The 12,452-nt window shown below is 43.8% G+C and overlaps 1 protein-coding gene across 29 annotated transcripts in view; it reads right to left on the reverse strand.

Moving 5' to 3' along the window:
- Positions 1–12,452, reverse strand: part of RCBTB2 (RCC1 and BTB domain containing protein 2) — a 43,436-nt gene that overhangs the window by 1,268 nt on the left and 29,716 nt on the right. For all 29 annotated transcript variants that reach the window (XR_015137921.1, XR_015137920.1, XR_015137919.1 and 26 more), the window contains 3 exons: positions 12,263–12,389; positions 10,499–10,638; positions 6,231–6,361 (listed from right to left, as the gene is read on the reverse strand). Coding sequence is in view for 26 of the 29 variants with exons in the window: in XM_086329047.1 (XP_086185173.1) it covers positions 6,231–6,361; positions 10,499–10,638; positions 12,263–12,389 (398 nt within the window). In the remaining 3 variants the exon portion in view is untranslated. The remainder of the gene's footprint in view (positions 1–6,230; positions 6,362–10,498; positions 10,639–12,262; positions 12,390–12,452) is intronic.

Consider the following 12,452-nt stretch of genomic DNA (forward strand, 5'->3'; position numbering starts at 1 on the left):
ACAACAGAAACGTTTTAGCAAATTTGCATATCCTGATGCAATGCAACACAGCACAAAAATTCCTAAAACACATAGGTGAGGAAAGAGGATTTGACGGCCAACAGAGAAATGCTGGGACAGCAGTACCTAAAGAACAGCTATAAAACTCTACAGCTGGTATGAGTCTATGCTTGGAAAAATGTAAGTAACAGGAAAGCATTCAAATTCATCCACAGTAACCAATGCAAAAAATGAGACTTTTTCTTCCCAGAGATAGGCACCAGTGTGTATTGTTCATTCCTCTTTCACTATTTATTCAGAGTACAACACTCTTTTTTGTTTGTGTAATATTTCTTTATTGTGTGAATGCACAGAGTAAATTGATTAAGAGATTTTATGTTGAGCCCAACACTCCTCTTTTATATTCTTCTGGGGCTTAAATAGTTCTACCTGTAAAGAATTTGTGAGGAAAGCGTATGCCATGAAAGAGTCATCTGGGGAACTGCTGCTCTGAAGTCATGAACAGACCACTGCTCTTTCTCCTTCACAAGAAGACAAGGCTGGGATGGTTAGGCGTCATCGGATCACACAGAGCTTCAGTAGTCTGAAGTGGGAAAGTGCTTGGAAGAAATCACAACTTTCTGCTGAGAGAAACTCCACAGATTGGTGATTTCTGGCTTACTGTAATGTACGCTAGGCCAAAAAAAAAAAAAAAAGTCCCATAGTGATTCCCTTGATTAGATCTGCAAACTTGAGACTCAGAAATCAGGTGGCTGGACACACTTCCGGCCCCAGAGAACTGAGAGCGAAAGGCAGGCCAGCCTGGAGACGCTGATGGCCTCGGGCCCAGGCTGCACGGCCGGCCGCGTCTCCTTCACATCTGTGCTCAGCTCTGCTTGGTGAGACCTCCCTTCCTTCCTTCAGATTTAAACCTTCAGATTTCATCTCAGTCTGGCCTCCTCCCACTGCCCTTCCCTAACTTACTTTTTTATATCACTATCACCACCTAACAACGCATATTATATTAGTTTATCTATTGCCTCACCACCAGAAAGTGCCATGAGAGCAGAGACTTGGTCTGTTTTGTTCACTTCTTGGACCCTCAAGTGCCTAGAACGGTGTCAGGCATTTAATGGGCACTCAGTGGATATCTGCTGAGCCAGTGCATAAACACTGCTGATTTTAAAATATGGAGACAATAGAGAATTGTGGTAGAACGTGTGCTTTTGAAATTGGTCCAATCTGGATTGCATTTCACCTTTAAAATTATTATTAATAGCTTACTAAGAATTTAATCTCTCAGATTCAAGCTCCCTCACTTGTAAATTAGAATAATAATAATACCTATATTCTTAATGGGTTCTTTTGAGAATTAAGCATGATATGAACTGTGCTTCGAACAATCCCTGGCTTGTATTAATGTATTAAGTATGGTCAAGCATGAGGAATAATTTGCTGAAAATGTCCATTTCTTTTTTTGTCCATTTCTTGCTTACTAGAGTCAGCAAGTAAGAATACTAGTCACATCAAATGCACTGTTCTTTATAAAAACTTTTATGTGACGTATGCACTGAGTCAATTTTATTTGTGGTCTGTCGTACTAATTTAGGGCACAACAGTCAGTCTACCTCTAAAGGCAAAGTTGGACATTCATTAAACAAACATTTAGCGAGCACCTACTGTGTGTCGGGCACTATCCTACGCACTAGGGGTCTGGCGGAACAAAGTCCTTGCCATTCCTCAAGGAGCTTGCTTTCTAGAAAACAAAGGGCTGGATGGTAAGCATTCAAATAATTCACATAAATAGGAAACGTGAAGAAGTCTTGCAATTTAAGCCTAGTTCAGAGGGAAGCAGTATGTGCCTGCCATCTCATGATTTGACGCAGTCCAGAAGAGTCCAGTATTATCGCCGTGACTGTAACAAACTCTTGAAACCAAGCACATAGCTACTATTTGGCCATGAAGCATTCTGCATGTTGTAAGTGCCCAGTGTATTATTACCTTGATGAAAGACAGATATTTACTATGGTTTTAAATGTCCATGCTTCAAGGCAGGGAAGTTTTTGGTTTTTTTTTTTAATGTTAAGTGAAAAAAATCTAGTATTTAGAGATATACACATAACCTAGGGGAAAAATCAGAAGGAGCTGTATGAAATGTTTGTGTCCTCTGGTTGATGAGGCATTTCCTTCCTCATACTTTTTGTATTTTCTGAATTTTCTTTAATAAGCATGTTATTACTTATATAAGCAGAAAAGAAGTTATAAGCTTTTTTCTGCTCACTGCTAAAATGTCCCTGTTCTTTGACAAAGGAAAGGATATCCTTAAGGAAATCGACTCCAAGGAGTCTGGCCTGTTTCCTCAAGATTTAACTCTAAGACAAGTTTTATTTATTATCAAAACAATACATGGTCACTATAGAAAATTCAGGAAAAACTAGCAAATATAACAAAATGAAAATCATCTACAATCCCACCAATTCAAAGATAACCACTGACTATATTTTTCAGTCTTTTATTCTATGTAGATAATAAATTTTGGTCTTTTTCAATTTAGCTACTTATACTTAAAATTTTTAAATATTTTTATTCAACAAATATACTTATTAAAAAACAGGACCATAGTTTTTCAGTCAGTGATATATCTTGAATGGTATTAACATTGTTGTTGTTCAGTTCAGTTCAATTCAGTCCCTCAGTCGTGTCTGACTCTGCGACCCCAAGGACTGCAGCACGCCAGGCCTCCCTGTCCATCACCAACTCCCGGAGTTCACTCAGACTCATGTCCATTGAGTCGGTAATGCCATCCAACTGTCTCATCCTCTGTTGTCCCCTACTCCTCCTGCCTTCAATCTTTCCCAGCATCAGGGTCTTTTCAAATGAGTCAGCTCTTTGCATCAGGTGGCTAAAGTATTGGAGTTTCAGCTTCAACAGCAGTCCTTCCAATGAACACCCAGGACTGATCTCCTTTAGGATGGACTGGCTGAATCTCCCTGCAGTCCAAGGGACTCAAGAGTCTTCTCCAATACCACAGTTCAAAAGCATCAATTCTTTGGCGCTCAGCTTTCTTTATAGTCCAACTCTCACATCCGTACACGACTACTGGAAAAATCAGCCTTGACTAGACAGATCTTTGTTGGCAAAGTAGTATCTCTGCTTTTCAATATGCTATCTAGGTTGGTCATAACTTTTCTTCCAAGGAGTAAGCGTCTTTTAATTTCATGGCTGCAATCACCATCTGCAGTGATTTTGAAGCCCCCCAAAATAAAGTCTGCCACTGTTTCCACTGTTTCTCCATCTATTTGCCATGAAGTGATGGGACCAGATGCCATGATCTCAGTTTTATGAATGTTGAGCTTTAAGCCAACTTTTTCACTCTCCTCTTTCACTTTCATCAAGAGGCTCTTTAGTTCTTCACTTTCTGCCATAAGGGTAGTGTCATCTGCATATCTGAGGTTGTTGTTCAGTTGCTAAGTTGTGTCCAACTCTTTGTGACCCCAAAGACTATACCATTTTTTAAACAATTTTCTCCTACCTTTATGCTGTGTTTATGGTGTTGGAGAAGGCTCTTTTGGACTGCAAGGAGATCAGTCCTAAAGGAAATCAGTCCTGAATATTCATTGGAAGGACTGATGCTGAAGCTGAAGCTCCAACCCTTTGGCCACCTGATGCAAAGACTTGACTTATTGGAAAAGACCCTGATGCTGGGAAAGATTGAAGGCAGGAGGAGAAGGGGATGACAGAGGATGAGATGGTTGGATGGCAACCCTGACTTGATGGACATGAGTTTGAGTAACTCTGGGAGTTGGTGATGAACAGGGAGGCCTGGCATGCTGCAGTCCATGGGGTTGCAAAGAGTCAGAAACAACTGAGCAACTGAACTGAGAACTGATATATTTATGCTGAATTTTTTAAATTTTTTAAAATTATAAACAACACTGCAGGAAATGTCTTTGAAGCTAAATCTTTGAATCCATGATTACTTAAGATAACTTTCTTTTTTTTTTTTCTCTAATTTTATTTTATTTTTAAACTTTACATAATTGTATTAGTTTTGCCAAATATCAAAATGAATCCGCCACAGGTATACATGTGTTCCCCATCCCGAACCCTCCTCCCTCCTCCCTCCCCATACCATCCCTCTGGGCCGTCCCAGTGCACCAGCCCCAAGCATCCAGCATCATGCATCGAACCTGGACTGGCAACTCGTTTCCTACATGATATTTTACATGTTTCATTGCCATTCTCCCAAATCTTCCCACCCTCTCCCTCTCCCACAGAGTCCATAAGACTGTTCTATACATCAGTGTCTCTTTTGCTGTCTCGTACACTGGGTTATTGTTACCATCTTTCTAAATTCCATATATATGCGTTAGTATACTGTATTTATGTTTTTCCTTCTGGCTTACTTCACTCTGTATAATAGGCTCCAGTTTCATCCACCTCATTAGAACTGATTCAAATGTATTCTTTTTAATGGCTGAGTAATACTCCATTGTGTATATGTACCACAGCTTTCTTATCCATTCATCTGCTGATGGACATCTAGGTTGCTTCCATGTCTTGGCTATTATAAACAGTGCTGCGATGAACATTGGGGTACACGTGTCTCTTTCCCTTCTGGTTTCCTCAGTGTGTATGCCCAGCAGTGGGGTTGCTGGATCATAAGGCAGTTCTATTTCCAGTTTTTTAAGGAATCTCCACACTGTTCTCCATAGTGGCTGTACTAGTTTGCATTCCCACCAACAGTGTAAAAGGGTTCCCTTTTCTCCACACCCTCTCCAGCATTTATTATTTGTAGACTTTTGGATCGCAGCCATTCTGACTGGTGTGAAATGGTACCTCATAGTGGTTTTGATTTGCATTTCTCTGATAATGAGTGATGTTGAGCATCTTTTCATGTGTTTGTTAGCCATTAAGATAACTTTCTACAAGTGAATTCCTTAAAGAATTAAATTTTTAAAGCTTTTATTGCATATTATACCAAACTGTCCCAACTGATTACACTAATTTGCATTGTCCTCAGCAATTTAGGAGAATACCCATTATCCTGAGCCTGTACTATTTCTAAAAATAGATTTCCCTATTGACAACTGAAAAATTATACTTTATTTTCATTCTTAGTTTTCATTTGTTCATAAATCCATTTGGTCCATTTTTTTCCATCAAACTGCTCATATTATCATTTAGAGAATTATACATTAACTATGGCAGAAAGTGAAGAGGAACTAAAAAGCCTCTTGATGAAAGTGAAAGAGGAGAGTGAAAAAGTTGGCTTAAAGTTCAACATTCAAAAACTAAGATCATGGCATCTGGTCCCATCACTTCTTGGGAAATAGATGGGGAAACAGTGGAAATAGTGTCAGACTTTATTTTTTTGGGCTCCAAAATCACTGCAGATGGTGATTGCAGCCATGAAATTAAAAGATGCTTACTCCTTGGAAGGAAAGTTATGACCAACCTAGATAGCATATTCAAAAGCAGAGATATTACTTTGCCAACAAAGGTCCATCTAGTCAAGGCTATGTTTTTTCCAGTGGTCATGTATGGGTGTGAGACTTGGACCGTGAAGAAAACAGCACCGAAGAATTGATGCTTTTGAACTGTGGTGTTGGAGAAGACTCTTGCGAGGCCCTTGGACTACAAGGAGATCCAATCCATCCATCCTAAAGGAGATCAGTCCTGGGTGTTCATTGGAAGGACTGATGTTGAAGCTGAAACTCCAATAGTTTGGCCACCTGATGCAAAGAGTTGAGTCACTGGAAAAGACCCTGATGCTGGGAGGGACTGGGGGCAGGAGGAGAAGGGGACGAGAGAGGATGAGATGGCTGGATGACATCAACAACTTGATGCACATGATCTGGGTGAACTCTAAGAGTTGGTGATGGACAGGGAGGCCTGGCGTGCTTCGATTCATGGGGTCGCAGAGTCGGACATGACTGAGTGACTGAACTGAACTGATGGTAAACTTGCTTCACTGTTAAAGATATTTTTTCCAGTGTCATTTACTTTCTATTTGTGTGTGTGTGTGTGTATGTAAACATTTTAATTTTTTGAGATCAGATCTATCAATCCTTTCCTTCATGGTTTCTGCCTTTGAGGTCCATCCTAACTTTATATAAAAATTCCCTTATATATTTTTTCTTTTAGTACTTTATTTAAATTAAATCTTTAAGCAGACTTTCAGTGCAAGGCGTGAAGTAGATAGCTGTTTCTTCCAGAAGGTGAGCTTGTTGAAAGGATGCTTTTCTTACCTGAGCTTCATACTTCACAGCAGCCGACAGCAGCGCGATGGCATTCTCCTCGCAGATTCCTTGCTTGATAGTTTGTTGGCAGAGTTTTTTCAAACGATTTTCTCTATAAAATGTAGCCAAATCAAGCAATCCTGGTAGAAAGAGATGTTTATTAGGGGAGTGATCTCAAGTATCCTGATTTAAACTCACTCAACCCATCAGAGATTATTTTAAATACTGTGTTGGCCAGAACTTTCTGTTCAGATTTGCCTGTAACATTGTATGGAAAACCCCAAACGAACTTTTTGGCCAACCCAATATAATCCTCAGCGAAGGGGTGTGGGAATTGAAGATTAGGCTGACTTACACACTCTGAGTGTGTGGCTCAATCTAAGAACACAGCTGCACTGAGCAAATGCAACACACAAATAAGTAGCTGTGGGGAAAGAAGCAGCAGGTGAAAACGGCTTGGGTCTTTTCCTCTGGTCATCCCTCCCCCTGAAGCATCAGCACCTTCTCCAGCAGCATTCACACGTGCTGTGAGAGCACCCAGCTTCTTCAAACACTTGCTCAGGTTTTCTTTTCCTTCAGAAGTTACTCTTCAGTCTCGTGGCTGGACCATTTTTCCTGACTTCTGAGTACTCGATTGCCCCAGAGTTCAATATTCAGACTCTTATTTTACCTATTTCCCTAAATGATCTCCAGCCTCACAGTTTTAATACTATCTGGTAAAAACCTGATGATTCTTGTTATATTATCTGTCATCTACTTTCAAATAATACAACATAGAGTGATTTAGATGTTTAACTGCTGGAGAAGGAAATGGCAACCCACTCCAGTATTCTTGCCTGAAATCCCATGGACAGAGGAGCCTGGAGGACCACAGTCCACAGGGTCGCCAAGAGTTGTACACAACTGAGTGACTGAACATGCACACAAGGGATACTATGAAAAGCACTCTAATCAAGAATGGTCAGTCAGGGGATTTCCCTGGTGATCCAGTGCCTAAGGCTCCAAGCTTCGACTGCAGGGGGCAAGGGTCCAATTCCAAGTCAGGGAACTAAGATCCAACATGCTGCGCAATGCAGCCAAAAAAAAAAAAAGAATGGTCAGTCAGTTAGTATTTGAAAGACCCTTGTCAAATGGCTTCAATTATGGTTATTTAAATCTCCATTTGAGGATTTGTTAATTAGCATAAAGTATGTCACTGGTGAAGTGAGCGGCACTCGAGTTATGTCACTCAGCTAGAGATACTGTGAGAGTCCCCTCCACCCCTGCATGAATGGGACCCACGCCATGGGCTCAGCATCCTACACCCTGAGAAGAATGGAACACTTGCTAGGTCCAATTCAGTCCTGGTTGCCACCTGATCAAAAGCCAGCTGAATCCTGACTCGACTGTTGTCATGCTTACTTCAAGATAACCTTTTCATGGAAGGTACTGCATAGAGGGCCCAAAGGACACAGAGCCAGGATTTCTTCAACCGTACAGTAAGTTTTACACAATGTGGTAGATTTTAGTTGGAAACTTGCTTTCATTGTAACATGACAAATATTATCATAGAAGAAAGGCCTATGGCCCACTGGGGAAAACAAACTGAAATCTTTTGAAATCTTGAGAGCTGCGAATGACCTGATTGTTTCTAGTCAGTTCTCAACAACTCTCAGATTCACATCGACAGCTCCCCACACCCCAGGCACCAGACTCACATATGCGTGTGCTCACAGGTACTGGCTGGATCTGCCGCTCAGGAGGGCCCAGCTCTGCACCTGGTCCAGGCAGCCCCTCTCCACAGTGGCCAGTGAGCCACGTGCCCGCTCCTAGACCACACTTCGTGCACCCGGGACTCTGGCAAAGTGTGAAAGTGCTAGCTGCTCAGTCATGTCCGACTCTGCGCTCCTGTGGACTACAGCCCGCCAGGCTCCTCTGTCCATGGAATTCTTCAGGCAAGAATACTAGAGTGAGTAGCCATTTCCTGCTCCAGTGGATCTTCCTGACCCAGGGATCAAACCCGGGTCTCCTGCATTGCAAGTGGATTCTTTACCGTCTGAGCCCCCAGGGACCCTGGGACTCCCTGCCTAATCAGCCCTGAGGCCACACACGCAAGTGTTTCCTCCCCTTGACCCTGTCACCAAGGTACAGAACCCCAGTCCCAAGGGGTGGCCAGGGCGGGATGGACGGAGCGTGGAGATGCAGGCTGGGTGCCCGCACACCTCTTATGGTGCAGGAGGTAGCTGGTGGTGGGTAAACAAAGACGGCAGATCCCAAGCTGGAGGCCAGGGGCCTGACTTCTTGTGCAGTGGTGTCCTAGCACAGAACTCCAAGAGACCTACCACTCTAAATTCCAGATGAAATGCCACCCTGGCCTCTCAGTTCTTAATGAAGATGTATTTTTCAAGGTATGAGGATTTAACACATTTTATCTGATGCTTTTAGCTTGACACATAACTTTCAATTTTTAGACATGTGGTATGTAGGCCTCCTTTAGACTCTTGCCCAGGGGCCTATAGAAAACCTGCCACACAGATGTCTAAAAGGCAGCTCAAACTCGTTTGATTTTTCAAACTCCAGAGCAAAACCTGGTGCTCTCCACACTCAGGCCAAATACCCCATCCTTCTCTTTCCCTCACACCCCACAACCACCGCCAACAGATTCCGTCAGCTCGCTATGTAAGATGTGTCCAGACTCTGATCTCTTTCAGCACCTCCACGCTAGACCACCTTAACCCAAGGCACCACCACCTGACATCTCAACCATTACAGTTCCTCATCTTTTCACTCCTGGAGTCAAAGCTGCGGGTGCCTCCTCCCTCCATAAAATACACAAACCCATCCTCCTTTTCTCCCCAAATCCTAGACTATGTGGCCGAGCCATGGCCATCTAGAAGTGACCACTCCCTGCAACTTCCTATGCAGCTAATTAAGGCCTTGGTCATCTCTGGTCCCTGGTTTAAAAGAAGTGGGACTTCCTCTACAGACACCAGGGTCTGCCCTGGCACCTCGCCACTGTCCCTTCCTCTGTCCCACTGTCTGCAGTGCAGATGTGGCCGTGGCCATGAATCCAGGGGCCACACGTAAGGATGCCTTGCACTGTGTCCCTGGGTGACAGACAGAGAAACCACCTCGTTTAAGCCACTTCCTTTTTCCATTTTACTATTAAAGCAAAAACTAAATACACAACCCCCATTGTCAAAATCTTCCAAGGCTGTCTATCACATCAAGACTAAAACTCGAGCCCTTCACCGCGACCTCCAAGGCCGCATCTGGTCTTGGCCAGACCCAGCTGCCTGGCCTCAGTTACCGCCACTGCCCATCTCTCACTCTCTCCCCCTCCTCCTCTTCCAGGCACTCTCCGTGCTCCTGTCTCAGACCGTCACACCATCTCTCGTTTAGCATGCTCTGCGCCTGGGTGTCTGCTTGCTTTCCCCCTGGTCTCTGCTCAGCACACTTCCTCACGGAGGCTTTCCCTGACCTGACTGACCACTTTGATTTCTTGTTACTGGCTGGCCTCCCGCCCCTGAGCACCAGCTCCACGGGGCAGGGTTTGGTCTGTCTCCCTCACAGGTGCCAAGGGGAGCATGGCACACCGTGGGCCCTGGCCCTCCAGCACTGTGGGAGAAAGGAAGGAAAACTAGAAAACTTCAGAAATCAGACTTCTGTTCACCCAAGGAAAATTAAACGCTGATCTGGTAAAAAGTGTTACTGGCTTTACACATGTAAAATGAATACCGAATTTAAAAATTTGAGGGTTAAACTCTTTGGTTCCTTACAGAAGCAATTCTTTAATTCTTCTGTCCCACTGGCCAACGATACTGACAGCTGTAAGCTGAAAGTGAGTATGTGTCTCACCCTGTGCCCAAATGGACGCCCTGTGTTGCTTTCTTAACGTCAGTAGCCCTGAAGTGCCGTGAGGCGCTGGACCACGGCAATCCGTCCCAAAGAGACAGTCAGTTACGGAGGCCAGCAGGGCTTATTACATGCATCTTACCATTTTTATAATGTAAATATCTTGAAGGCAGCAGGTTGTGGAAACTAAAAAGTTGTGTACGGTGTCTAGCAATTCAGGAGGAATGGCACCCACCCCACAGTGTCGACGGGTTGATAATTCACCCACCTCTCATTTTATCCATCAAGTCAACCTTTGTATGAGGTGGGAAGAAGGAAAGAGAGCTTGGGTTCAGCACACAAAAACAGAACTACTTTTGTGACTACCCTCATAGAGACTTCCTTTCAGGCTCTACACAAACCACCTTTTTGCCAAACTCTTGGTCAAGTCTGGTGGGAATTACCTACTGCCTCCTCGGGGGACAGGCTGATGCTGTCTGTGTACAGGTACTCCAGGAAGGCTCGGTAAACAGGATACGAAAATTCACTCATTTCTACAATATCATCCTCATTGTCTTCCAATGAAGAGCGAAAATGCTCACACCTGAAGGAAGAAAGATGTCAGGTCCTGGCTTCTGGGCAAGAGCCGATAACCTTCCCGAGGAGCACGTGCTCGTAGTGGTTAAGAGGAAACAACTACCATGCAGAGAGGAAAAACGCACACCACACGCCTTCATGTCCTGGCCTGGGCCCCTCGCTTCCTCTGCTGGCCAGAAGTCTGCAAACAGTGGTTTATTGGAGGAGGCTGCAAATGCTAGCCTGCTGTGGGGCGGCCGCCTCTGTGGCCACAGATGGGTCCCTCCCACACCATGTCCACGGAGCAGCATTTATAGAAATCAGGTGGCTTTATTTTTAAAAATTCTGAGTAATTTTGTTTCTTCTCCTCCTGTTATGGGTTGAATTGAATCCCCAAATTGACAGACTGAAGTCCTAACCTCAGAATATAACCGTATTTGGAGAAGGGATCAAATTAAAAGGAGGTCATTAGGGTGGGCCCTAAACTGACATGACTGGTGTCCTTATAAAAAGGGGGGTTTTGACACAGGGAGAAAGCCACGTGAAGACTGGAGTTATGCTGCCATAAGGCAAGGAGGGCAAAAGAACTGGCAGCAAACCACCAGAAGGTGGGACGGAGGAGGGAACAACCCAATTCATTCAACAAGATCTTGAATTTCTAGCCTCCAAAACCATAAGAGAATAAATTTCTGTTACTGAAACCAATCAGTCTACAGAACTTTGTTACAACAGCCCTAACAAACCACAACCTCCTCATTTTTATGAAGGTTTACAGACAACAGGAGAAGTGAGCAAACACTGCACAGCCTGGCCTCACTAAGAAGCGAACTTGAGACTGAAATACTATACTGTGTGTGATTCACTGCAGGAGGATCTGGATATCTGTTACATAACAACAAAATGAATTTCAAAATCATTAGGCTAGAACAAAGAAGACAGTCAGAGAAGAATACGTACTGTATCATTACATTTACATCAACTTCTAGAAAACGCTAACTAATCTATACTGACAGAAAGAAGACCAGGGCTTGCCCCAGGGCCAGGGCCTGAGGGATCTTTGAGAGGGGCGATGCCAACGTTCTGTATCCTGGTGTGGAATGGTGGTTTCCAGAGAATACACACATGTCAAAACGCCTCAGGCTGCACATTTTAAATGGATGCTCAAAAACTACCTATTAATAAAAGTGAATTTTTAAAAGTCTGCCTGTTAGTTTTACCCCAAACCTTGCTGCTCTTGTCTTTTTTCGAGGTCTAAACCTGTGGTATCCCACAGCTGACTAAGGAGAGTGACTCTCATGGGCTGCACTCAGCTCCTGGGCAGGGAGGTTCACTTAGGGCAAGCAGCCCCAACAAGGCTCAATAGATGTTCACCGCTGGCTAGATGGCTGCTCTCCGGTGCCAAGGTGGACAAGCTGTCTACAGAGTCTCTGAGGAAGCCAACTGTGCCTGCCCTGCACCACACCCCACCCACTGCATACCACGGCTTCTGTGATTTCTTGTTTCACATATAATGTGTTTTCCCTGCTGTACCGTCTGCTCATAAGGGCGAAAAGAGCCTCACATTTTTTCAGAATCACTGAAGTGCCTGACATAGGTCTTTGCAACTAGAAAATAACAAACATATTTATTTCAATTCTCAAATGATGCCTTACCTGATTTTGAGAAGGACTTTATGCACATAAATGTACTTTCCATCCACCAGAAATTTCAGGTCTGCAGTGTTGGGGTTGTCAAATTCCCTCTTCAGGGACTCGGCCACTGTGAGGTGGTCGTCAGGTTCTAAGGGAATGACACCAGTGTTTTCCAATGAAAATGCAGGCCAAATATAGCATCACTTTGCTC

The sequence above is a fragment of the Bos grunniens genome, chromosome 12, assembly GCF_055505025.1.
Source record: "Bos grunniens cultivar Pamir isolate PY7600 chromosome 12, Bosgru_T2T1.0, whole genome shotgun sequence".
In the NCBI taxonomy this organism is placed as follows: Eukaryota; Metazoa; Chordata; class Mammalia; order Artiodactyla; family Bovidae; genus Bos; species Bos grunniens.